Source organism: Nelumbo lutea, chromosome 1, assembly GCF_056320005.1.
Source record: "Nelumbo lutea isolate HS-2025 chromosome 1, American lotus-T2T, whole genome shotgun sequence".
NCBI lineage: Eukaryota > Viridiplantae > Streptophyta > Magnoliopsida > Proteales > Nelumbonaceae > Nelumbo > Nelumbo lutea.
The window spans coordinates 211,895,751-211,922,532 of record NC_142684.1 but is presented as its reverse complement, the minus strand read 5'-3'; the positions used below and the strand labels follow the sequence as shown (position 1 = coordinate 211,922,532).

At 39.3% G+C, this 26,782-nt stretch overlaps 1 protein-coding gene across 2 annotated transcripts in view; it reads left to right on the top strand.

Annotated features, from left to right (window-relative positions):
- Window positions 1-26,782, top strand: part of B73 (molybdopterin biosynthesis CNX1 protein / molybdenum cofactor biosynthesis enzyme CNX1 (CNX1)) — a 145,633-nt gene that overhangs the window by 15,159 nt on the left and 103,692 nt on the right. For both annotated transcript variants that reach the window (XR_016104660.1, XM_088962871.1), the window contains exons 2-3: window positions 10,090-10,216; window positions 14,998-15,128. Coding sequence is in view for 1 of the 2 variants with exons in the window: in XM_088962871.1 (XP_088818997.1) it covers window positions 10,090-10,216; window positions 14,998-15,128 (258 nt within the window). In the remaining variant the exon portion in view is untranslated. The remainder of the gene's footprint in view (window positions 1-10,089; window positions 10,217-14,997; window positions 15,129-26,782) is intronic.

Below are 26,782 nucleotides of genomic sequence, written 5' to 3'. Positions count from 1 at the left end.
TCTTTTGATTAAAATACATACTCATTTTTGAACTTAGTCCCTATTTAATCGTAAGGTTTAAATTGTAAATTGAACTACTACTTTTTACCTCATTCAATTGCCTTTATTTAAATCTTACATTTTTTTAATAAATTAACAAAAAAAAAAGATACATCAAAAAGATAAAACAATATGTAGGCCTGCCAATGATACTTGGAGCTTCACAATTTGATCTAATTATCACATATTTGGATGATCTATTTATCTAATCAGATTTAGATTTTGCAATCAACATCCGATTAATAATAAAAAACAAAAAATATAAAAATAAAAAATAAAAAATACATAAAATTTATAGAAAATTTTGGATACATTATTACTATCATTATCATCATCTAGAATTGCCATGTGCAAAGCATGTGCACACTTACTAGTAACGTAAAAATGTCAATCTTAAATAAGTGGGCCCGTCTACCTATGCTCCCTACAATTGCAATTGGCTAGTTGTAGTGTCAGTCTTCATTAATTATGTTGTCTCTTCATTCTCATAGAGTTACGGTTTTTCTTTTATTTATTGTTAGTCACCTTTTACTTTTTACCAAATTGAATGGAGAGAGACATGGCTGAAAAGACAAATAGGGAAAATAGCAGTTGTCAAAGTGTGAAATGTGTGTGTGTCTGTGTAGTGGTTTGGGTCGGTTTCACGTCAGGTTACAAAAGGTATAACTAGGACCAAATCGAGTAATTGGTTTTTTCCATCTTTCTAAACTGAGACGGACTGAAACATTTTAGAAATCAACCATATCGGGTCAAATTGGTTCGGTTTGGTCAGTTTGATTGGTTTTTTCTTTTGAGGAATCAAGAAGAAAGAAAATTTATTAAAAGAAAGGTTACATCCTATCACATTGGTTGTCTAGATGACCCACCAACAACATCAAGTAATACTTCAATTACATGTCAAAAACATTAAACTGAGAATGCATCTACATTACAAGGCTGTAACTCAATTGAATTCCAGAAATTTTCCAATAAATCAACTTTGGAGACTTACTCCAAATTATCACAACCCCTCCTGACAAATCCCGTCCACCCATTCTCCACCTTCCTCTCCCCAAATATCCAGTTTCAATCTCAAGTCAGAATTTTCCAGTATTGTTTCCTGCAACAACACCACATCTGGTTTGGTGTTTCTAATTAGATTTCTTAACATTTCCCGTCTTTTCCATCCCTCAAACCTTTCACATTCCAACTGAGAATCTTCATCCCTCTTCCCCTCCCCCCCGTTGTCCTACTCTTTACTCGTTCTCGTCCAAATTTTCCTCTTCTTCCTCTTCCTCGTTCCACCCCTTGTTTTTCTCTTTTTCTCTCTTTCTCTTCTTTCTTCTTCTGTTTGAATTTCTCGAACACCATTTTGGGAAATCCAAGTGATTTCCCAATCTGAACTTCACTCTCTACCAACTTTTCTATATTTACCTCCCCATCTTGTATCACCTCAGAATCAGTTCAAACAATTTGAGGGGAGTGCACAGTTACCTCCTCTTCGTCCCCCTTCCCTTGTTTTGTTAATCTTGACAATAAATCCGATTGAAATATGAGGAAGTAGAGAAGAGAAGGAAAGAAGAGAGAAAGGAGAAGGAAGAAAGGAAGAAGAAAAAGTTTGGAGCAATAGAACCGTGCTGGCGGTGCCAACTTTTATTATATTATATAGGGCGGCAGAAATAAGAAGGGAAAAGACTCTTGTGCCCCTGCTGTGAGTACAATAACAGAAATAATAGAAATAAAAGAAAAACACTTTAACTAGCCAAACAAACCCTAACACAAATAACTAAATTATTTCAACACTCCCCCTCAAGTTAGAGCATAGATATCAATCATGCCCAACTTGTCACACAAATCATTGTGCCGCACATGATGAAGACCTTTGGTGAAGATATTTACAAGTTGTTCTTCTGAGCTGACATATGGAGTACACACTTCTCCATTTACAAGTTTCTCTCTAATAAAATGCTTGTCCACTTCAATGTGTTTCGTCCTATCATGCATGATTGGATTAACAACAATATTGATGGCAGCTTTATTGTCATAGTAGAGTGACATAGGATTGCTCACTGCAAAACCTAGTTCACCTAACAGATTTCTTATCCACATGATTTCAGCAACCCCATGAGACATCGCTCTATATTCTGCTTCAGCACTAGATCTAGCCACCACACTTTGTTTTTTACTTCTCCATGTGACCAGGTTTCCTCCTACAAAGGCACAATACTCACTGGTAGACTTTCGGTCATCGACTGCTCCTGCCCAATCAGCATCAGTATATACTTCCACCTTTAAGTGACCATGTTTCTGGAACAACAAACCAGCTCCGAGAAACTTCTGAGGTATCTAAGGATCCTCCCTGCAGCTTCAAAGTGAATTGTCCTAGGATTGTGCATGAACTGACTAAGGACACCCACTGCATAAGCAATATCAGACTTGGTCATAGACAAATACAAGAGTCTCCCTACGTGTCTCTGGAACTTCTTCACATCTTTCAAAAACTCTCCATGACTGTCTCCTAGTCGATGCTTAGATTCAATTGGTGAGTCAGTTGGTTTTACCCCCAACTTGCCTGTATCTTCTAGTAGATCTAGTACATATTTCCATTGGGAAATAAAGATGCCCTTGTGAGAGCGGACAACTTCAATTCCAAGGAAATAACGTAAGGGGCCTAGATCTTTCACCTCAAATTGAGTGGCTAAGAATTTTTTTAGTCTCCGTATTTCAGCCTCCCAATCTCCTGTGATCACTATGTCATCCACATACACAATAAGAGCTGCAATTTTCCCTTCACCTCTTTTCACAAATAGAATGTGATCTGACTGGCATTGCTTGAACCCCATCTGTTGAACTGCTAAATGGAAATTACTAAACCAAGCCCGAGGTGATTGTTTCAACCCATATAAAGATTTTTTTAACCTACACACCTTTTCTTCATTGCCTTTGGCACAGAAACCTGGAGGTTGGATCATGTACACTTCTTCTTAAGTCACCATTCAAGAAAGCATTTTTGATGTCCAATTGGTGAAGTTCCCAGTCAAGGTTTGTTGCCAATGAAAGAAGGGTCCTGATAGAGTTCATCTTGGCTATTGGAGCAAAAGTCTCTGCATAGTCCACTCCATATACCTGTGTAAAACCTCTTGCTATCAATCTAGCCTTGTACCATTTAACAGTTCCATCAGCCTTGTATTTCACTGTGAACACCCACTTGCAACCCACTGGTTCCTTCCTTCAGGAAGGTCCACCAACTCCCAAGTGCCATTTTTGTATAATGCATCAATTTCTTCCTGCATTGCATCTGTCCATTCAGGTTTAGATAAAGCTTCCGCCACATTCTTAGGAACGGGGACATTGTCCACAGAAGAGAGGAATGCACAGAATGAAGGTGAAACGTGATCATAGGACGCAAAATTAGAGGTAGGATGATTAGTGGTACAAGATCTAACACCCTTTCTCTTAGCAATAGGAATATCAAGATCATTGATGGCAGGTGAATCAACATTGAGTGGAACAGGCATATCAATAGGAGCAAGTGTACCTGGCTGATGAGACGGATCTGCCTCTGGTGAATCCGATGATGTTGTTTGCATAGTGTCAGGTTCCACGCTTCTTGAGCTTTGCTGGCTTTTATGGCGACGATAAAAAACCCGGAATGGAGGATTGGGTAAAGGAGGTAGTTGAGTTTGAGCCGCCCGTTTCTCCTCAACCCTACTTTCCCCCTGAGGAGTAACCGGGAGGAAAGGTTGATTCTCAAAGAATGATACATCAATGGAAACATAGTACTTGCGAGAGGTAGGATCATAGCAGCGATACCCCTTTTGATATAAAGGGTAACCAAGGAAAACACAAGGAATAGCCCGAGGATCAAGCTTACCTCGAGTAGGGGACAAGTTATGGATAGTTGAAAAACAGTCCTAGAAGTATGGGACTGTGCAAGAAAACCAGAAAAACTAACAAGAGAAGATTAGAGAAGGACAGAGAGAGAGAGAGCTATGCCAAGGAGAGTTAGAGGATGAGGAGTTCTAACTAATCCTCCCTCTAAGACTCTAATACTCTTTTATTAAGTTAATCTTTGAGTAATTACAAGAGAGGTCCTTAGTTGGACAAGAAATTACAAAAAAGGAACATAGAAGAGTATGGGCCCAGAATAAGGCCCATTATAGAGAAGAACATAAAGATAATATAAAGTAATAGCCTATGGGATATTCGGCCCATCTTCTCTACACTCCCCCTCAAGTTGAGCATAGATGTTAATCATGCCCAGCTTGCTAGTGTCATGCTGAAGCCTTGCCTTGGGAAGACCTTTAGTGAGGAAATCTGCCAATTGTCTTTCAGAGGTAATGAATGGAAGACACACTTCACCTGAAGAGACTCTTTCTCGAATAAAGTGTATCAACCTCAATATGTTTAGTTCTATCATGTTGTACGGGGTTGTGGGCAATGTTGATGGCAGCCTGATTATCACAGTACAACATCATAATCAATCCCGAGTTCTTCCATCAATGACCTTAGCCACAACAGTTCAGAGACTCCATGTGCCATGGCCCTGTATTCTGCTTTTGCTTAGGATCGGGCCACAACTGATTGTTTCTTGCTCCTCCAAGAGACAACATTACCAGCCACCAGACTGCAATACCCTGAAGTGAATCTTCTGTCATCAATATTTCCAGCCCAGCTAGCATCAGACTGCCACAGATTCACTTCTCTTCTGTCATCAATATTACCACCAGTCACAACAATGTCATCAGCATACACAATGAGATAGACTGCCACGGATTCACTTCACTTCACAAAAAGAGTATGATCTGACTGTGTCTGAGTGTAGCCAAATTGAACAAGTGTTGTTCTAAATTTCTCAAACCATGCTCTAGGAGACTGTTTGAGGCCATAAAGAGATTTCTTCAATTTGCATACCTTTCCTTGCATCTCATTTCCATACATTCCTGGAGGGAGAGACATATAGACTTCCTCATGTAAGTCACCATTTAGAATCGCATTCTTTACATCCAACTGATAAAGGGGCCAATCAAAGTGAGCTGCCAGAGATAAGAGAACTCTCACAGATGTCATCTTCACAATAGGAGCAAAGGTCTCCAAGTAATCAATCCCATACGTCTGTGTGTACCCTTTGGCAACCAGTCTGGTCTTATACCTCTCAATAGTCCCATCAGCCCGGTATTTAATGGTAAAGACCCACTTGCAACCAGCTGGATCCTTCCCTTCAGGCAAATCCATCACTTCTCAAGTATCATTTTTGTGTAGGGCATCCATCTCAGATTGCATGGCGTCTCTCCATTCTGGAATCTCAAGAGCTTCTGACACAGATCTAGGAATAGGGTTAGAAGCAACTGAAGAGAGATAGGCAAAGTATGAAGGAGAAAGTAGGTCATAAGAAAGGTGTTTGGAAATGCAGTGTGCAGTGCACTTCCGTTTTCCTTTCCTAACAGCAATAGGAACATCAAGATCCGGGGAAGATGGTTCCAAAGAGGTTAAAACAACACCTATTGTCTCATCTGCGATTAGAAGTGTATGAGGCTCATTTGCTGTAAGAGAAACAACCTGCTTATTTATGGACCTTTGCCTTTGATACACCTTGGGATTGTAGGTAGGACGAGGAGGTAAAGAGATAGGAGTACTAGGACAAGAAGAATGAAGTGACTGGTCCTCCCTTGATTTATTTTGTGAGGACACAAGCCTATCAAGAGACTTAATTGGGACAGGGAGAGGAAGAGCAAACACTTGTGACAAACTCTCCCCCTGTTGACAATGTCCTTCCTGAGAGGACCCATAAAAAGGAGAAATTTCATCAAAGGTAACATCCATGGAGACAATAACCCAGCAACAACTCAACAATAACTGAAGCAACTTACGGTTGTATGAATCTTTGATTTGAGCTTCAAATTAGGCTGAACAATCTATCTCTCTGATTCTTCCTGGTCACCAAACTAATCTCCAAGCGAATAGAGTCTTGGGCACCCTTCAATGACCTCCAAGAGTCAGGCAAGTGAGTCTAAACTTCCAACCCTAAAACACCCTCATGCAGTTGGTTGGACTACAACCACATGAGAGCCACGACAGGCTCAGTTCCGCTCTGATACCAAGTTGAAAAACAGTCCTAGAAGTATGAGACTGTGCAAGAAAACTAGAAAAACTAACAAGAGAAGATTAGAGAAGGAGAGAGAGAGAGAGGAGCTATGCCAATGAGAGTTAGAGGATGAGGAGTTCGAACTAATCTTCCCTCTAACACTCTAATACTCTTTTATTAAGTTAACTTTTGAGTAATTACAAGAGAGGTCCTTAGTTGGACAAGAAATTACAAAAAAGGAACACAGAAGAGTATGGTCCCAGAATAAGGCCCATTACAGAGAAGAACATAAAGATAATATAAAGTAACAGCCTATGGGCCATTCGGCCCATCTTCTCTACATGGACAATGCAACGACACCCAAAAACACACATCGGAATGGTGGACAACAGAGCTGTAGGAAATAGAAGCTGATGTGGGGCCTTATTCTCTAGTAACCGAGATGGCATACTGTTGATAATGTATGTAGCACACAAAACTACATCCATCCAAAAACGTTTTGGCACATAAGCCACGAGCTACTTCGAGAAGGTGACGGTTCTTTCGTTCAGCAACACCATTTTGTTAGGGTGTCCTGGCACAAGAGCTTCGCTGAAGTGATCCACTCGAAGCAAAAATCTCCGTGAGATCACTATGGAAGTATTCCTTCGCATTGTCCGACTGGAAGATATGGATTTCAGTTTGGAACTGAGTGAACACCATGCGTTGAAAGTTTTACACAATTTTTGGCACTTCATCTTTAGGTCGCATAAGGTAAACCCAAGTGTATCTAGAGTAATCATCAATCAAGGTAATGAAGTACTTATATCCAGCCTCAGTGGGTAGAGTAACAGGGCCCCAAACATCAGAGTAAACAATATGAAATGGAAATTCAGATCTTTTATTTCTCAAAGGTAAAGAACTTCTACAATGTTTACTCAATTGACATGCCTGATACTGTAACTGACTCACTGACAAGGACTCAAACAACTTTGGGAACATAACTTTTAATGACTCAAAAGAAAGATGACCAAGATGACTATGCCATAAATAGGCTTGACTCTCACTTGACAAACTCATGGACTCTATAGCCACAAGACCAGCTTTATTCTCCAACACGTAGAGACCATCCACCATGCTTCCTCTACCAATCATCTTCCCCGAGGCCAAATCCTAAAACACACATGAAGACGGAAAAAAAGTGACTGAATAGTTCAAGGAGTGAGTTATACTACTAATGGACAACAAATTAATAGGTAATTTCGGAACATGCAGTACATTAGGAATGGTAAGGCCAAGCGGGAGAGGTATGGTACTTCGGCCAGCTATGGTAGAGAAAGAACCATAAGCTAGTCTCACCTTATCTCTTCTAGAGAGAAGGTTATATGTCTGAAATAAATTTGACTTACCGGTCATGTGGTTTGAGGCTCCAGAGTCAATAACCCAAGGAGAATCAGTGGTATGAGATGACACATGGAAGGCAGTGGCAGCGTTACCTGATGTAGACGTGAAAGAGGTAGAGGGAGTAGGACCAGAATCCATCTGGCGGAGAGTCCTACCATACAATTCCAAATGGTCACGAAAGGAGTTGATAATTTCTTCCTTAGGGTCAGAACTGGGATGCCTCTCCCGAGTTACCAATGGACTAGTCTCTTTTGACGCCATATTAGCTAAGTTATACTTTTTCTTATTCTGCGGGCTTGGTTTCTTGCCCTGATCAGGTGTTGACTTCTTACCCAAATCATGTGCCCATTTAGGTTTTCCATGGAGATCCCAACATGTATCTCTCGTGTGTCATGTCTTCTGGCAGTGAGTGCACCAAAGTTTACTCTTATCATCTGTTCTCTTCTGAGAGTAACCTTTTTTAAAAGCACCTCCGACATTTGTATCTGAATTTCCCTGGACAGCTAGGGCAACTGACTCCCCTTCTACACAATTCATCACACTTCTTCTACTTTATTCTGATTGCACTAAGGCATACACCTCCTGAACTGTTGGCAAGTCTTTACTACCCAAGATCTGTACCCTGATGGACTCATATGAAGGATTCAGCCATAGCAGGAAGGCAAAGACCCGTTGCTAAGATACAAGTGACTTATATGCCTTTGCATCTTCATCACACTTCCAATTCACATTCTGGTAGTGATCAAGTTCTTTTCATATCGATGTCAAATAAGAATAGTACATCGAGAGAATCCTCTCCCCCTGCTCGCGAGTAGAGGATTCAACTTGCAGTTGATATATCTTGGCTTAGTGTCTCTGCTCTGAATAGGTGGACTTTGTTTGTTTCCATATCTCACAAGCAGTTTCAGCCCACATAAAAATTTTCCTTACCTGTGGCAGCATGGAAACCAAGAGCCATGACATCACCATACTATTCTCTTGGTTCCACCTATCATATTCAACACTTCCATACTTCGGTTCCTTCACTCTCCCATTGATGTATCCTATTTTCCCCCTAGCAGTGATGTAGAGTTTTATTCCCCTAGACCACTCAAGGTAGTTCAGACCATCAAAGGGAATAACAACCACGGGGAAACTCATATCCATTCCCCCAGTCACTCCATTGTGGCTCCCTGAAATCTCCGAAGTAGTAGAATTCTCAGATGACATGGTAAGCACAAGGTTTTTTTTTTTTTTTTTTTTAAATCTAAACTCTCAACTTAGGATCCCTCCTTATATCGACAAAAGCTCCACACACAACAATTTAGTTTTGGACTTAATCTGAGCACAAAAACAAACAACACCAACTTCCAAAGAACTATGACGAGACTGATTTTCACCACATCATTAATCAATAACGTGAAGTTCCACTACAGCATTAATCAATAAGAGAGATCCTAATACATGAAATCAAACTAATGAGTAGAGAAAATAGGTCATCTACGACCTACACTCACCTTTTCATAGGTACAGGTTCACACGATCCAATAAATAAAAGATATAACCCTCACAAAAGTCTACCGACATTTACAGGATCACACGATCCACTCGGTACTTGACCAAGGAAAGAAATAAAAGAAGAAAGAAAACTTTAGGGTTGTACCAGTTGCAGATCTGATTTGATCAGCCCAGATTCAGTCCTCTGTTCTGCCCAGATTCAGCAACTTGAAGAGAAAAAACTTGGTCACCCAGATTCAACAGCCTTGCTCTGATACCATCTTGACAATAAATCCGATTGAAATATGAGGAAGTGGAGAAGGAAAGAAGAGAGAAAGGAGAAGGAAGAAAGGAAGAAGAAAAAGTTTGGAGCAATAAAACCGTGCTGGCGGCGCCAGCTTTTATTAAATTATATAGGGCGGCAGAAATAAGAAGGGAAAAGACCCTTGTGCCCCTGCTGTAAGTGAGTACATAACAGAAAAAAACGCTTTAACTATCCAAACAGACCCTAACACTAATAACTAAATTATTTTAATAGTTAACTTCATTCCTTTCCCTTCCTTTCCCCTCTTCCTAACTCTAGACCCGATTGTCTCCTTTTCCTATTATAAACCTTGTTCTGAGATTCTCCTCCTTCCTCCCCTGCCCTCTGTCTTCTATTTGCCTTTGTTTTCTCCCATTTGTCCTCCTTTTAAACTCTCTTCACCCTCACTAATCTCCTTATTTAACCCTTCTAGTAGAGGAGTGTCCGGTACGAAGTATTGGCTCACCTTTCCCCCTTCCTCTGCTCCTTCCTCCGAAATAATATTCTTTGGAGAAGAGATATGCTCTTCTCCCTATTCGAAGGAACACCCTCTCAACCCCGTCCCTTCTCCTTGTCTGTCATTAAAATTTTCCTCCCTATTATGTCCCTTTTCTTTATGCGGTTCGCACTCCCTACAGCTCACCTGAGCAACCCTACTTATCTTGTGAACAGCCCTACTTATTTCTAATGGATGTTGAGAGATAATGCCACCTGTCTTATATAAGATTACTTGATCACAGAAATATAAATGGACTTGTAAAGTTCTTGTCATTTCCTATTTAATTGACAATACACAAGTCCCTTGAGTTGTTTTTTTTTGCAGGATGGCTATGCTGTAGTTGCTTCAGATGGCCCTGGTGAATATCCTATAATTACTGAATCAAGAGCTGGAAATGGTGGCATTGGTGTGACAGTTACTTCTGGAAATGTTGCATATGTAACAACTGGAGGCAAGTTTATTTATCCTTATCCTCATCCTCATTCTCATCATCATCATCATTATTATTATTATTATCATTATCATTATCATTATCATTATCGTTATCATTATCATTATCATTATCATTTCTTAGTGTGGATGAATAACAAGTTAAGTTTGTGTATCTTTGATATTTATCTCTTAGTCATCGAACTGTAATCTTTTCATGTCCTTTCTTTCAAGAACTCTGTCTCATTGTTTCTTGTTTAAGGGGAGTGCTTGTTGGTTTTCTCTATTTTTTCGATAGATTAGATACTTCATCAAAGATAAATTAAAGTGGATGCCTCATAAAATTATATAAAGCCCTTGTGGAAGTAAGTTTTCCACTTTCAGATATGACATGCAGTACTATCAAAAATTAATATAGCACGTGCAGTTCCTAAGAAATGAAACTAAGGTCGCTGTTATGTGCATTATTTTTGGTAAGTACTTTGGTTATGCTAACACTTAACATAAACCTTCATTCAAGTCCAGATTATTTTTCTCCAATTCAGTTTCTTTTAATCAAAATTGGAATGAAATAGAAACATTCCAGAAAGACTCCTGACTAGTAAACTTATAAGTAGCCTGCAAGGATGCTAGGTAGGTAAAGAACACTGAATTAACTTGTTGCTATATTCAGGTTATACCTATGATGTTTCAATTTTTTTTTGATAATAAGAAAAACGCTTTGGGATTACAAAAAAAAAGAAAAGAAAAGGAGAAAAGGGTCTGATCTGTAAACTTGACCTATAAAAGGCCTATGATTTGGTGGATTTCTTGTTAGAAGTGTTGAGGAATAGAGGCTTTGGGGAGAGATGGTGTAATTGGATGAAGGGTTGTAATACCTCTTGTCACTTCTCAATCTTAGTGAATGGAGTAGATAGGGACTTCTTTCCTGCAAAGAGGGGCCTTAGACAAGGAGACCCTTTGTCAACTTTCCTCTTCACCTTAATAGTTGATGTCCTAAGTGTCTTGATTCCTAGGGCTGATTCAAGAAATCTACTAAAAGGTTGGAGAGTTGGGAGGCAACAAGTGATTGTCACTCACCTACAATTTGTGTATGATATCATTCTCTTTTATGAAGGGGAAATTGAGGAGATGGATAATTTGAGATTGGTGGTGATGCATTTTGAGAGAGTTTCCAATTTGAAAGTCATATGGAACAAGAGTTGTGTAGCGGGGGTGAATTTACAGGAAGATGATGTGCATTTGGTGGCTAGGGCTTTAGGTTGCGAGGTAAGTGGTTGACCTCTGGTATATTTAGGTCTGCCCCTGGGGGCAAATTCGAGAACAAAAAGCTTTTTTACCCACTCTACCCAGTTTTGGAAAGTTTCACTAAGCTAGCAGGGTGGAAGAGAAATTATATCTCACTGAGGGGTAGAATAACTTTAATCAAGTCCACTCTGGCCAAGCTTCCGGTGTATTTTCTATCTACCTTTAAGCTTCTTGCCAAGGTTTCCAATAAGTTAAGAAAAGGTCATGAGAGACTTTTTGTGGGAACCGAGCTACTCAAAAAAGGACCATTTAGTAAAGTGGGAAGTAGTTTCTAGGAAAAAGGAGGGGGGGGGGGTTCTAGGCATTGGCAATATCAGATTAGGAAATGTAGCTTTGTTAGGAAAGTGGTTGTGGAGATTTCCTTTGGAGCAGGACAATTTCCCTAGGGCTTCTCATTTCTCCCCTTGGAAAGCAATTGCTAGAGTCTTGCCTTCCTTTTAGCCTTTCATCAGATTTGATGTGTGCTCAGGTAATAAAGTTCTGTTTTGGGAGGACCTTTGACTTGGGAGCACCCCCCTTAAGAATAGATTCCCGGTAATTTATTTTCTTTCCCTAAATAAATTCAAAACCATCTCATCACTTTGTGTGTTTGAGGGGACATGGGATTTGGGTTTGAGAAGAGGGTTGAGGGATTCAGAATTGATTTCTGCAGATGAGTTGTTCACTGTGTTAAGTTCAGTTTTCCTAGATCTTTCATGCCCAGATAGAATTTGGAAAGAGTCTCCTTCGGGGACTTTCTCTTGTTCATCTTTTTTCAATGCCTTAGCTCGGTCTGCTATTGTGTCTGTCTCCTTTCCTTCTAAAGAAGTTTGACATTTTCCCGTGCCGCCAAAAGTTAGGGCTTTTTGTGTGGAAGTAGCTCTTCAAAAGATCAATACTATGGATGTACTTCAAAGGAAAAGGCTATATTGGTGCCTTTCCCCACATGTCTGTTACCTTTGCTTAAGAAATGGTGAGACGGTGATTCATCTTTTGGTTTCTTGTCCTTTTGCTTCTTATTTGTGGGATTGGTTCTCTTCTTTGTTTGGTTGCACATGGAATCCCTCCTCGGGTGTGCTGAACCTTTTTGACTCTAGCTTCTTCTGACAACCAAGAAAAAGAGGTAGGGTAATGTGGAGAATAAGAAGAACAACCATCCTATGGTCAATTTGGGAAGAAACAATAGGATCTTCCTAGGGCAAGAAAAATCCAAGGAAGCACTTGTTGAGTTTGTCACCATCAAGGTTATGCGTTGACTGAAAGTACTTCATCTCTTCAAGGACTTCTCATCTGACTTAATTAGATATTGGAGTGCTGTAGCTGTATCCTCTCCTTCCTCCCCTGTAGTACAAGAAAGTTGGGTACCACTGCCTCAGTTCAGGGTGAAGCTAAACTTTGATGGAAGCTCCTTGGGTAATCCAAGTCAGTCGGGAGTTGGGGGTGTGGGTAAACTTCTCTGTGAGAGAAATATGGTGCAAACCAATTCCACCTAAAGTACAAGCTCTTTGATGGGAAATGTTCCTAGGGAAGGTAAACACCTGTGATTTGCTACAGAGAAGAAGACCGAATACTTGCCTTTCTCGTCGTGTGTGTTCTTTCCAAGGCTTGTGGTGAAACCCTTTCTCACTTACTATTTTCTTGCTCATTTGTATCTTGTATTTGGGACTACATCTGTTCTCTCTTTGGTTGCAGATGAGTTCCCCCACGAGACATAATGAGCCTTTTCAACCCAAATTTCCTAAGGCAACAGGAAAAAAGGGGAAGACTGAAGATGTATGTGGAAGGTAGTACATGCAGCCATGGTTTGGTCTATTTGGAGGAAAGAAACCAAAGGATATTCAATGAGAAAAGTAAGTCATTGGAGGAGGTGATCGGAGCCATTAAAATCAGATCAGTACATTAGGTTAAAACAATGGAGATGTTCAAGAGTATTCCTACTGATGACCTCTTAAGAAATTGGAGAGAAGTGGCATTATCAGAACCACTTAAAGAAAGTCCAAGAATGGAGTGGTGACCGCCAGGTTTAAATAAGCTAAAGCTAAACTTTGATGGCAGATCCTTTGGCAACCCAAGAAGAGCAGGAATTGGAGGTGTCTTTCGGAACCATCAATTTGTAGTAATGGTCTTGTACTCTGGACCAATTGGTTTTGGTGACTTGGTTCAGGCTGAATCAAAAGCACTGTTGCATGGACTGAAGCTTGCTGAACAATTAGGGGCAAGAGATTTGGAAATTGAAGGAGATTCCCTTTTGGTCATAACATGGCAAAGCAAATTGAGTCAGCACCCTGGAAACTCAGATTTACATTCAGACAAATTGACCAACTTGCAAAGAAATATAATTCAAAGTTTCAAATTTTGGATGGATTAAAAGGGAAGCAAATGGGCTAGCAGATGTGTTAGCTAAGCAGGGAGCTGATAGACCATCCTTATTTTGGGCATTGCTGTAACCTGTTATTATCTTGGGCTTCATTTTTGTGCCTTTGACAAGTTTTTTTTTTTCTAAATTAATAAATGATTTTTCTTTGCTGATAAAAAAAGGATGCTATAACCAAATGAGCTAATAAGCTTTTTTGAAATATTTTAATTCTTCCAGAACTTAAGTTTGCATATTCATCTGTATTTGTCTTTTGATTTATTTTCAAAAGTGGCACCTCACTTTGTTCAGGCATGTGCCTTGTCTCATGTGTAGAAATTAATGATGTTTCAGAAGGTCTTCCTTTGTTTGCTGAATAGAGTGAAATTTATTTGGTTTGGTTTGAGTTAAGAAGTTTAAATTGGTTTTATTTGGTTAGTTCGGGCCAACAAGTCTTATGCTTGGATTTGCAAGACATTTGGGATACATTGGCTTAATGAGTTTTTTTTTTGATAAGTAAAATTTTATTAATTATAAATAACAAATATGTACATGGCTTACATGCACCCTTTGGAGAGTAGTCACTACTTCCTTTCCCCTGAAGATTTGCTTTACAACTGTGGTTTGAGAAGGTATTCTTTTTTTTCCTGATTGCTTAGGGGGCTAGAGAAGGTATTCTTTTGTTTGCTGAATATTCTCCCAATGCTGGGAATTCTTCCCTTGTCACCCAAATTTGGGCTTACTACCAATTTCTTGGAAGGATTGTCGAATCTATCCATTGGAAACTTTGGTTTGAATCAACTGACTACACGAATTATATAGTTTTTTTTTTCCTGAGGAATGAATTAATGTACTTTGTGTACAGTAGGCATTTTAAGATGCTAGTTTATATTTTCTTTGAGTATTTTACTGACTTCCCTGAGTTGAAGACCTAGTTTCAGCCAGTAACTAGTAACAAACTTGCATATTCATAGAAAACAAAATAGGAAAAAAAGGTCGACTAGGAAGGCATGTTCTTTTTGGCACTATTAGAAAAGGAAATAAAAGAATTGATTTTTAGGCAAGATAATATAATTTTTTTTGAAATTTTATTAATTGATAATTTCACTGTATTCATGGGAAAACTTTATTTTTAAATATTAATTCATTTTTCTTTCCACCAGGGCCGATACCTAATGGTGCCAATGCTGTAGTGCAAGTTGAGGACACTGAACTTGTAGAAGATGCCTTAGGTGAATCAAAGCGAGTCAAGATATTGGTGCAAGCTAGACAAGGCCTTGATATTCGTCCTGTGGTATAAGTTTATCACCTTTTCACTTTTACATTTGTGAAAGTAATCACAAATAGAGCTTGTTTGATGAAAATACCTTTTTTTTCTCTCTTTCAAATTATGTGAAATTGGAGTAGTTTCTTATTAGGAACAGAGAAACCTTACTAGTAATATAATTGAATAGAAGAGGCTAAAATCTCCTTACCACCTCCTTAGCACACTGATCCCAACTATATAGGGCTTTTATGACTGGATAGAGACCTAACCCCTGGTATGTTAGCACATAGTGGTCCCTCTCAGACTCAAACCTCCTGTTTTCATGCTTGGAACCAAGGTTGAAAGTATCGGAATTGCAAAGTGTATCGGAAAGGCAATTTTAAGAGATGTATCGGGATACGCCTTGGATACACATGCACATCGGAGAAAAATTAAGATACGCATAAATATGCTTGGGAACACTATAAATACTTTAATAAATCATAAAAATACATCAATGAAACTAAATATAAGACCTCAATGAGGTGTACATACATTAAATTAATATATTTTAATGGTTTTATGAAGAAATATATTGTAACTAATTATAATTTCATAAAAAATCCTATGTTTAACTATAATTTATAAATTATAATTCTTAAGTTTTAATGTTTTATGGGATGAGAAAAACCCAACTCTCCTATCCAACCATAAAACATGCATTGGTACACTTCTATGTGAAAATATAATTAATAATGATTTATTATTTAAATAATTATTATTTATTATTCATTTCCAAAAATTATAAAAAATAAATAAACATTTTATAATATATTCAAAAAAAGTTTTTAAAGAAGAAATTTCAATTGCTTTGTGGATATGATAGATCATCCATAGAATTATAATATATTCAATCATTGTGATCAAATGATTAAATATAATTAATTATTATTTTTTAATTCTAAAATTCTAAAAATAAATATATTTATTAAAGAAGAAATTTCAATTGGTCTATGGATATGATAGATCATCCATAGAATTATAATATATTCAATTGTTGTGATCAAATGATAAAATATAATTAATTATTATTTATTTTTTAATTCTAAAAATGAAAAACAAAAAATATTAAAGAAGAAATTTCAATTGCTCTATGGAAATGATAGATAAATCCATAGATCTAAAACATATTTAGTCTTTATAGGTAGAGAAAAAATCACATTTTCAAATTTTTTGTCAATTTATATTTTCCCCAAATATCTTCATGAAATTTCCATAAATCTACTGATAACACAAAAAAATTGTGTTTTTGAATGTAAGAAATGTAGATCAACATAAATTTCAACATTCAAGAAAAAAAAAAGAAATCACAAGATATTATAAAAAATTGAAAAATTTTACCTATTTTTGCCATGTTTTTTCAAAATTTAAAAAATCTTTAAAAAAATTAACGATTCACACTTGTTTCTTGCAAACTTTTGCAAATCTAGCAATCTAGAATGAAGTTTGGAGTTTTAAAATCATTTGGGGGTGAAAGAATGCTTATTTCGGGGAAAAGAAGCTTGCTTTTCCCCTTTAATTTTTTTTTTAGTTTTTGGCCGTATCTTTTTCGTCGATACGCTACTGATACACCTTGATACACCCCTGATACGCCCTCGATATGCCCCCAATACGCCCTGATACACACCCAATATGCCCTCGATACTCATGAAAAAAAGATGAAATGTCCGATTTCCATGCATATCCCGTATCTATTTTTCAAAGATATGATACCATACGCCCTATATCGGGTGTATCGTATCGAAATTTTAAACCTTGCTTGGAACCCCCACCTCCTCAAGGAAAAAAAGTGCAGGTACAAAAGAAGACAAGAGAAAGAAAAAAAAAAGTAAAATGGACCATTGAGTCTAAGAGTACAAGTTATGCTTAGTTTTGAGTGTGAGGCGCCCGGGCCTAGGGAAAAACTGCTTGGGTGTCACACGCAAAATAAAAAAAAATTTAAATGGACAGCATATACATCTTGGTGATGCAGGATCTCTATGATTCAGCACCATACTTGTAACCCATTTAGGTCTAAATGTGTAGCACAACAAAGAACTAAGAGAGAAAGAAGAAAAGAGAAGAAGAGTGATGGAAATAAGATGGAAACCTTGGGCAATCACACGATTCACACCTAAGGGTGAGGGCAATCACACCCCCAACTTGGCAATCACACCAAATTCTGTAGAGAACTTTCTTTCATCATTCGCAAAAACCGTCCCCAAATGAGCCTTACAAGCTTAATAAGAAGAGCTTCCAAGGGAAGAAACTTGCCCCCCAAGTTACTTTCCCAACAAGCCACTTACAAAAAGAGGCTAGAGTAGACTAAACCTGCCCTAAACAATTACAAACATAAATCCAAACAAAGGGAATTTACCAGACTAAGACCTGTTCCCAAACATAACCCCCTAAGCATGCAAAATTACAAAACTACCCTTACTGTCCAGAAATGTAAGAAAACCAAATAAGTCCTGTCCAGTGGCAAACTCATCCACACAAAGAGCATCTTAAGGTGGATTGAAGGCTCTAGTCTTCCCAAGTTGATCCACTGTTAACCCAGCTCCCATGTGGGCCCCACGTCTTCATAATGGTGCCAAATGAGCATAGGAGCAGCTTTGATTCTCTTTTGATATGCCTTAAGTTGATCCCCATCACATGGTTTCAAAGATTCCTATTTTACTCTTAGATTTTCTTCAAAACCGATTGCTTATCCCTCCCAGAATCCTGTTCAGCACCAGTAATGTTCCAATAGTAGAGCCAAATCTATCAGATAATAGCTAATTATTTCTCAATTTCAGATGAATCATATGATTTTCCCTTTAAAATCCTTATATTTGTTTCATTGCAAAGTTCTGCAAGATTGCAAAAGGACCATAATAAAAGAAATGTCACCTTGAGCTCAAAAGGAACCCAAGACCAGGACATGAAAACATCATACAGATTACATGGGCATGTTTGTTCTACTATGAACAACAAAACAAGAAATGCTAAATGCTTGTTAGAATGAAAGAATAAGCTACTTCCCATTTTCTGTGTTTCTTTTGCGCAAGATAGACCTATTAGCCATATGGAAGCCTTGATCTGTAAATTATCAACTGTGACTGCCTTGCATAAAGTTATATTCATGTAAAAGGTTTCACCACAGGCTGAGCCAACTTCCCTAAATTTTTTCCAATAGGAGAAAATTTGGCCCAGCTTGAAATTAATTAATTACAATGGGAACTTGCATAAATCAAAATATATAAGCACAACATGTAAAACAAATTCAAAGTGGAAGTGAAAGTAGAAATAAGTGCAACATACAAAACAAATTAAGTGTTTTAAAAGTTTATTATCTCAAATCAAAATATATAAGCACAACATAGAAAACAAATTCAAAGTGAAAGTGAAAGTAAATGTTGGGCTTATTTTCTCCTTTTTCTATGGATGACATTTCATGGAATTGGACTATGATAGCAAGAACATCTTCAAAAAAGAAGAAGGGCTGTCTGTGGATGAAATTGAGTAGAGCATTTGTAAAGTTGAATTTTGATGGTAGTAGTATTGGAAACCCGAGGCCTTTGAGTATAGGGGGTGTGTTATGGCGGCTGTGTTTGGTGTGCAGTAGGCTGTGGAAATGGGTGGTGTGTCCAACCTAATTATAGAGGGTGATTTAATAGTGATAATAAACTGTTTAATGAATGAGGAAAAAGTGATTTGGATGAGTAGAAATCACTGTTTGTAAATCAGGATGAATTCCTTGTGAAGAGAAAGAAGAAGAAGAAGATGAAGAGTTTCAGCAGTAGAGAAGAAAAGAGAGGAAAGAAAGAGCGGGATGTTAACCAGAATTGAATTAGTTTTGGCCGCCAACCCTTCATTATATTTTATACTTAACTTAAAAGAATGAAAGATTACAGGAATGCCCTTAGTAGGGCGGCTACTAAAGTAGCTAAACAATCACAACTAAAAACATAAGCTAATGGGCCTAAAGCCCAACAACTTCCTAACTTAACAACTTAAAATAAGAACAAAACAACTGGGCCCAATAACTAGAAATCGGCCCAACTCAACACTCCCCCTCAAGTTGGGAGTAAATGTCACACATTCCCAACTTGCGTAGATCATGCTCCAGTTTGTTCCTTGCAACACCTTTTGTGAACACATCAGCAAGCTGCAGATCAGAAGCAATGTATGGGAGACAAACTTCCCTAGAAGTTACATTTTCTCTGATGAAATGTCTATCCACTTCAATGTGCTTAGTCCGGTCATGCTGAACTGGGTTATGGGCAATGTTAATTGCTGTCTGGTTATCACAGTACAGCATCATAGGTTCTTCTACCTGTACACCAATCTCTCCCAATAGGGAATGGATCCAAAGAAATTCTGAAACTCCATGTGCCATGGCCCTGTATTCAGTTTCAGCACTTGATCTTGCCACCACTTTTTGTTTCTTACTCTTTCACGAAACAAGGTTACCCTCAACAAGGGTGCATACTCCTGAAGTAGATTTCCTGTCATCAAGGCATCCTGCCCAATCTGCATCTATATAAGCCTCTAGTTTCAACTGTCAATGCTCAACAAACAATATGCCTCTGCCCGGGTGTCCCTTCAAATAAGCAAGAATCCTGTCAACAACCTCCCAATGTTGAACTCGTGGAGCATGCATGTATTGACTTACCACACTTACTGCATAGGAAATGTTGTTTTGTCATACACAAGTATAGCAGCCTTCCCACAAGTCTTTGATATCTCCTAATGTCCTTTATTGGTTCACCTTCTGATGCATTAATTCTATGATTCTGATCAATAGGAGTACTGATTTCCTTTGTTCCAAGCTTCCCTGTTTCTTGAAGAAGATCCAAGACATACTTTCTCTGAGAGATAAAAATTCCATGTTTTGATCTTGCAACTTCAATGCCTAAGAAGTATCTAAGTTCTCCAAGATCCTTAATTTCAAATTCTTTGTGCAAATTTTTCTTCAAACAATCAATTTCACTTAGGTCATTCCCTGTGACAACAATATTATCCACATAAACAATTAGGACTGACACCAAGGATCTCCTTCACTTCACAAACAAGGTATGATCGGATTGAGTCTGAGTGTAGCCAAAAGCAACCAAGGCCTTCCTGAACCTATCAAACCATGCTCTGGGAGATTGTTTCAAGCCATAAAGTGGTTCTTAAGCCTACATGCCTTTCCCTTTTCAGCATCACTGTAGAAGCCAGTTGGAAGGTCCATATACACTCCCTCTTACAGATCCCCATTTAGGAAAGCATTCTTCACATCAAGTTGAAACAGGGGCCAAGAGTATGTGGCAACAAGAGAAAGAAGTATCCGAATAGAGGTCATCTTTGCAACTGGTGCAAAGGTCTCTAAGTAATTAATGCCATAGGTCTGTGTGTACCCTTTTGCTGCAAGTTTGGCCTTATACCTTTCTATACTTCCATCTGCCTTATATTTTACTGTGTAAACCCATCTACATCCAACAGTCTCCTTGCCCTCTGGTAGGTCCACAATCTCTCATGTTTGATTCTTAATTAAAGCTTCCATCTCTTCTTGCATAGATGTCTTCCACTCAGGTTTGGAGATAGCCTCATTGACACCCTTGGGTATAGACACAGAGTCAAGAGAGGAAAGAAAAGCATGATAGGAAGGAGAAAGTCCACTGTAGGATAAGTACTGTGAAATACAATGAGCAGTACACTTTCTCTTCCCTTTTCTGAGGGCAATAGGAAGGTCTAGGTTATCTGTAACGGGATTAGTAGAATCAATGGGAACTAAAACAGTAGAGGGATCAAGAGGAATACCTGAATCCGTGTCAGTCGAATCTGGAGTCTCCAAGGAACCGACTGGAAGTGATGTGAGTTCTGCTGTAGTGGAACCAACCTCCCTGTGAAGTCTCTGTCGTGAGTAACGCTGAGAAGCAGGATGCAAGGGAGGTGGTAAGGTAGGTGACACAGGAGGATCAGACACAAGAGTGGACATAGGGACTGGAACTGGGAGAGGGATAGACTGCTCACTCACTTCCCCAAAACACTCCCCCTAAGAAGGATTCTTCGAGAAGAATTATGTGGAGTCAAAAAAAGTGACATCCATAGTAACATACCGACTCCCAGAGACTAGATCATAGCAGCAGTATACCCTTTCTGATTTTCTGCATATCCAAGGAAGACACACTTCTTTGCCTTCGGGTCAAGTTTCGAGCGGTGAGGACCAAGGATATGTGCAAAGCAGACACACCCAAACACCCTGAGAGGAATATGAAACATCTCTCCCTCAGGAAAAAGAAGACTGAATGTGGTGCTGAATCCAAGTATACGAGAGGGCACCCTGTTAATCAAATATACTGCTGTGAGAACTGCATCACCCCAAAACCGAATTGGAATTGTAGATGTGATCATCATGCTTCTTGCAATCTCAACAATGTGTCTGTTCTTCCTTTCTACAACACCATTTTGCTATGAATTGTAGGAACAACTGCTCTGATGGTCAACACCATATTCTAACAGATATGAAGCAAGGTGTTTTTCAAAATATTCCCTGGCATTGTTTGATCTGAACACCTTTATTCGTGTTCCAAACTATGTTAGCACCATTTGATGAAATTGCCTTATGGTACCTCATCTTGGGATCTTATCAAGTAAACCCAAGAATATCGAGAGAAATCATCCACAAATAAGAGAAAATATCGATAACCACCCATAGAAGGAACATGATAAGGTCCCCACACATCAGAATGAATAACATCAAAAGAGGAAGAACACCTTTTATTATTAGCTTTAAAGGAACGTCTACAATGATTTCCAAGTTGACAACCTTCACACTCTAGATTTGACAAACTAACAGACTCAAATAGCTATGGAAACAAAAGACTCAAAGAAGAAAAAGGCAAATGACCCAAACGGTTATGCCAAAGCATAATTTGACCCACAGACCCTGACTCACTATCCTTGTTGACATGATGACTCTGATGAGGAGGAAGCACATCCAGGAGGTAGATTCCATTCACTTCATGACCACTCCCAATCGTCCTCTTTGAATTCGGATCTTGCAAGATACAATGTCCAGGAGAAAAATTTACTGAACAGTTTAGGTTTTTAATCAAACTACTAATAGATAACAAATTAGTGCTCAATCTGGGAACATGAAGGACAGAGAGAAGGGAAATGGAATCACTAATCTTGACAAACCCCTTCCCAACAATGGGAACATGAGATCCATCAGCTGTGGAGACCCTGTCTCTGCCAGAATAGAGCTGGTAAGAGAAAAAGATGGTAGAGCTATGGGTCATGTGCTCTGAGGCTTCAAAATCTATAATCCAAGGAGGTCCCTCCTTACCTGAAGTAGAAACATAATTTGTAGTGGCATGTGAACTACCTGTGTGAGAAAAAGAAGTAGAATGAACTCCACCAGAACCACTTGTACCTTGCTGTCCGCCTGTTGCTGAACTAGAACTGGCTGTATCCCACTGGTTTAGAAACTACCCATACCTCTCAAGTTCGGCCCTTACTGCAGTAGCTGCAACAGACTCCAGAGCATCTGTAGTAGGAGGGGCCAAAAATGTCGCCAGTGATTGCCATGCGAGCATTTCTCCTCTTATTTTTGAGTCTATTCGGCACAAGATGTGGATGAAGCTTCCAACAAGTATCTCTTGTGTGTTTAGGCTTCTTACAGTAGTCACAGATCAAATCTTTTTTGTCTTCCTTCTTGATTTCACTGCCACCCCGGTCTCCACGTTGTTTAGGTCTCATAGTGCTAACCATGGCTGACTGATCAAACCCAGAATTTTTCATCATCACATTTCTCCTGCTCTCCTCCCCTGACACAAAGGCATATGCTTGGGAGAGGGTAACACTGTCCCTAGAAAGAATGTGATGTCTTGCAATGTCATACTTGGGATTAAGGCCAACAAGAAATTCAAACACCCTATACTTCTCTAGGTGTTTTTGGTAGACAACTGCATCCTTAGTGGTTTCTCAAGCAAATGTCTCTAAATGGTCAATCTCCTGCCACAGGGTTTTAAGTCCTGAAAAGTAAACTTCAATAGGTCTATCTCCCTGCCTTGTAGCAATAATCTGATTTCTCAATTGACAAGTCCTAACAACATTCTCCCTCTGTGAATAGGTTTCTACAACCCCATTCTATATTTCCTTAGCTGTATTTACCCATAAAAAGTTTTTACTTATATGGGGCAACATGGCCAAGTCAGCACCATATAGTTCTCCTGTACCCACTGGGAGCTGTTAGTTTCGGGTTTCACTTCTTCACCAGTGATATACCCTAACTTCCCACGAGCACCAATGCCCATCTTTGCAGATTGTGACCATTCTAAGTAATTCGAACCATCCAACCTAACTGTAGTAATGGTCCCAACCCCAAAAAGGTCTCCAACACTGAAGGGATGAGAGATCCATCGTATGGACGCCCAAATCTTGCAGAATAAGGTGGGCGAATTTCAAAAATTTCTCTCCCTTCCAACTAGGAATCAAATTCCCTATTTAAAAAATCATATTTTCAATGATCAATCTTGAACCATAAACTGAACCAGATCTGAACCAAAAGGAGTAGGAGAGAGGTATACCTGATATAGAGAAATATTATCTTTCAATGAAGGTGTTCACGCCCAAGGAAGGATCCAAAGACTGCTCCCATTGAAGATGGTGCAGTGTAGGATGGAGCAGAATCAACAGTGTTCTTCTCCAAGAACTCTGTCCTTCGCAAGAAACAACAGGATGGCACGTGAGCACAACTTCCTATCAATCCTTTCACAAAGAATTGATGTCAAGATCGAATCTTGGCTTCTCCCACAACTGGAGATCAAACTGGCAAACTGGGCGGCAAGAACAAGGAGGCAGCAAGAAAGAATTCTGCAGGGTTGCTTAATTCTTCCTTCTGTGTTTTCATTTAGTACTAAAGAGGATGTGAATTATCTTTTTAAAGGCTGTCGCCCCTTCTTTCTCTTGTAATCCTAAAGGATCAGCTCCTAATCCAATTAGGACTTGATGATTCAAATCTGATTTGGATCATACATCCCTTTAGGTGGTAAGGATAAACCCTTATCTTATCTGCAGATTAGATTAGCCTTCGCCTAATCTTATTAGGAGGTTTCTAGATCTGAATCACATTCAGATCTGGACTCTCTGAGTGGATAGGGTTAAGACCCTATCCTATCTGCTAATCCATCTCAGAATTTGCCCCATATTTAACTAATTAAATAGCCTAGTTCGAAATGGGCTTTAGGCCCATTAAGGTTAAGTGCTCACTTAGTCTTCTTATTTGTTGCCCAGTTGGGCTTTCTTGTATGGCGTGGGACCCAAGCATTGATCTACACATCAGACACATGGGTTCGGCCCAGCCTTTGTTACAAGGCCTGGCCGAATACACTGTTATGTACAACGCACCCCCTGAAACCCATCAAATGAGCTCTATGGGCCTAACACTTACCCTAAGTGGTCCTTGGGCCAAGCCACCTTGTAACACCCAAGGATTGTGGGTAGATGCAAGATTAGCTCATCAGGCATTACCCTTAATGCTCTTACACTCAACCTCTCAGCTCATAATGATCAAACACTGCTTGACAAGAGAGGACCTCTCCCTTGGCTGCAAGGAATATTGTTTCACTCTCTACTTACATGGATCCCGGGAATTAAAACCTTTTGCAAACATTTTAGAAACCATAATATATATACTTTTATATCTCATATAAAATATACTTTGCAAAACAAATTTCAACGATTGAAATCGGCTGCCGGCAGTCTTGGTTTCAATTATCATTACCTTTGTCCGACAAAGGGGCTGATCCTATCACTATGATCACCCACTCAGATGAATTCTCAGACTGTCCCAACATATCCAGGTTTTGACCCCCGCTTAGGATCTCACTGATTGGTATATCAAAGACAGCCCAATCCGACACCTAGTGCAGTATCATAATCGAGTATAGGGGTCGGGTGTAACTTTCCAGTTTTGCCCATTAGTCTCAAAGGTCCAGTTCATAGATTCAATTAATCCTACACTGTATGTGCCTAGGGTCTCACCCTGGCAGCTGAGACAGGCCACCCCAACCAACTTGGTGGCACAACAGTGTCAGCCTTATCAGGATAGGTCTCCCCGGGCCGACCCACTGGCTGTGAACATTCTAAACTAACACGAGTCTCATTAAGTTTCCAATTTAAGGATATTATATAGAAACATACCAAGGGAACATGAATCAAATATGTACTTTTATTCATTTACAATAAACTCATAATGTACATCATTCTGATTGAAGCTAAGGGCATACAAAACTGTCTAACAACTCCCACTTGCACTTAGGTCCAATCAGGTACAAGCTGGAGTCCCATGCTTTCCACGTGTTTCTCAAACACTTTCTGTGATAGTGGCTTCGTCAATGGGTCTGTTACATTTTCCGCTGATGCTACCTTCTGAATCAGGACGTCCCCTCTACCAACAATCTCCTGCAGTACATGGTATTTCCTCTCGATGTGCTTCGACTTCGAGTGGTCTCGTGGCTCCTTAGCCTGAGCAATGGCTCCATTGTTGTCACACAACAACGGGATGGGTGATGTGCTGGACGGAACTATTCCCAACTCGTGAACGAACTTCTTCATCTACATGGCTTCTTTTGCAGCCTCACTTGCGGCAATGTACTCAGCCTCGGTTGTGGAGTCTGCAGTGGAAGCAGCAAACAACACACGATCCTTTCGTGGAAATATATCCAGATGTAGACTTTCTATCATCTGGATCCGACTGGAAATCGGTATCTGTATACCCTTGGATCTGTAGTGAGCTACCGTCGAATACTAGACAAAACTCTTTTGTCCTTCGGAGGTATTTAAGTATGTTCTTCACAACAGTCCAGTGCTCTTGCCCTGGGTTGGCCTGGAATCCGCTTACCACACTCACTGCCTCAGCAATGTCAGGACGAGTGCACAGCATGACATACATGATGCCCCCTACGGTAGAGGCATAGGGAGCATCTTTCATGCCCTCAATCTCCTTAGAGGTCTTAGGAGACATCTTCTTGGAGAGAGTGACTCCGTGCCTGAAAGGAACATTTCCTTTCTTGGAGTTCTCCATGCTGTATTTTTTGATTATTTTGTCAATGTAAGTAGATTGGGATAATCCTATTATCCGCTTCGATCTATCTCTATAGAGCCGAAGACCCAGTCTATAGGAGGCTTCTCCAAGATTTTTCATGGAGATTTGCTATGAAAGCCATACTTTCACTGTAGTTAACATTCCTACATCATTCCCAATGAGTAGAATGTCATCTACATACAAAACCAAGAAGGTAACCTTATCTCCACTGTACTTCCTGTAGACACAGGGTTCATCCGGATTCTGCTTGAAGTCAAACGATTTGACAACAGAGTCAAAACGGATGTTCCAACTCCTTAAAGGTTGCTTAAGTCCATAAATGGATCTATTAAGTTTACATACCATGTTTTCTTGACCCGCAGCAATGAAGCCTTGCGGCTGCTGCATATAGATATCTTCAGTAAGATCTCCATTCAGGAATGCAGTTTTGACATCCATCTGTCAAATCTCATAATCATGGTATGCTGCTACAGCTAGCAGGATCCTAATGGATTTAAGCCTGGCCACAGGCGAAAAGGTTTCCTCATAATCAATGCCCTCTTTCTGAGTGTACTCTTTCGCCACCAGACGAGCTTTGAAGGTC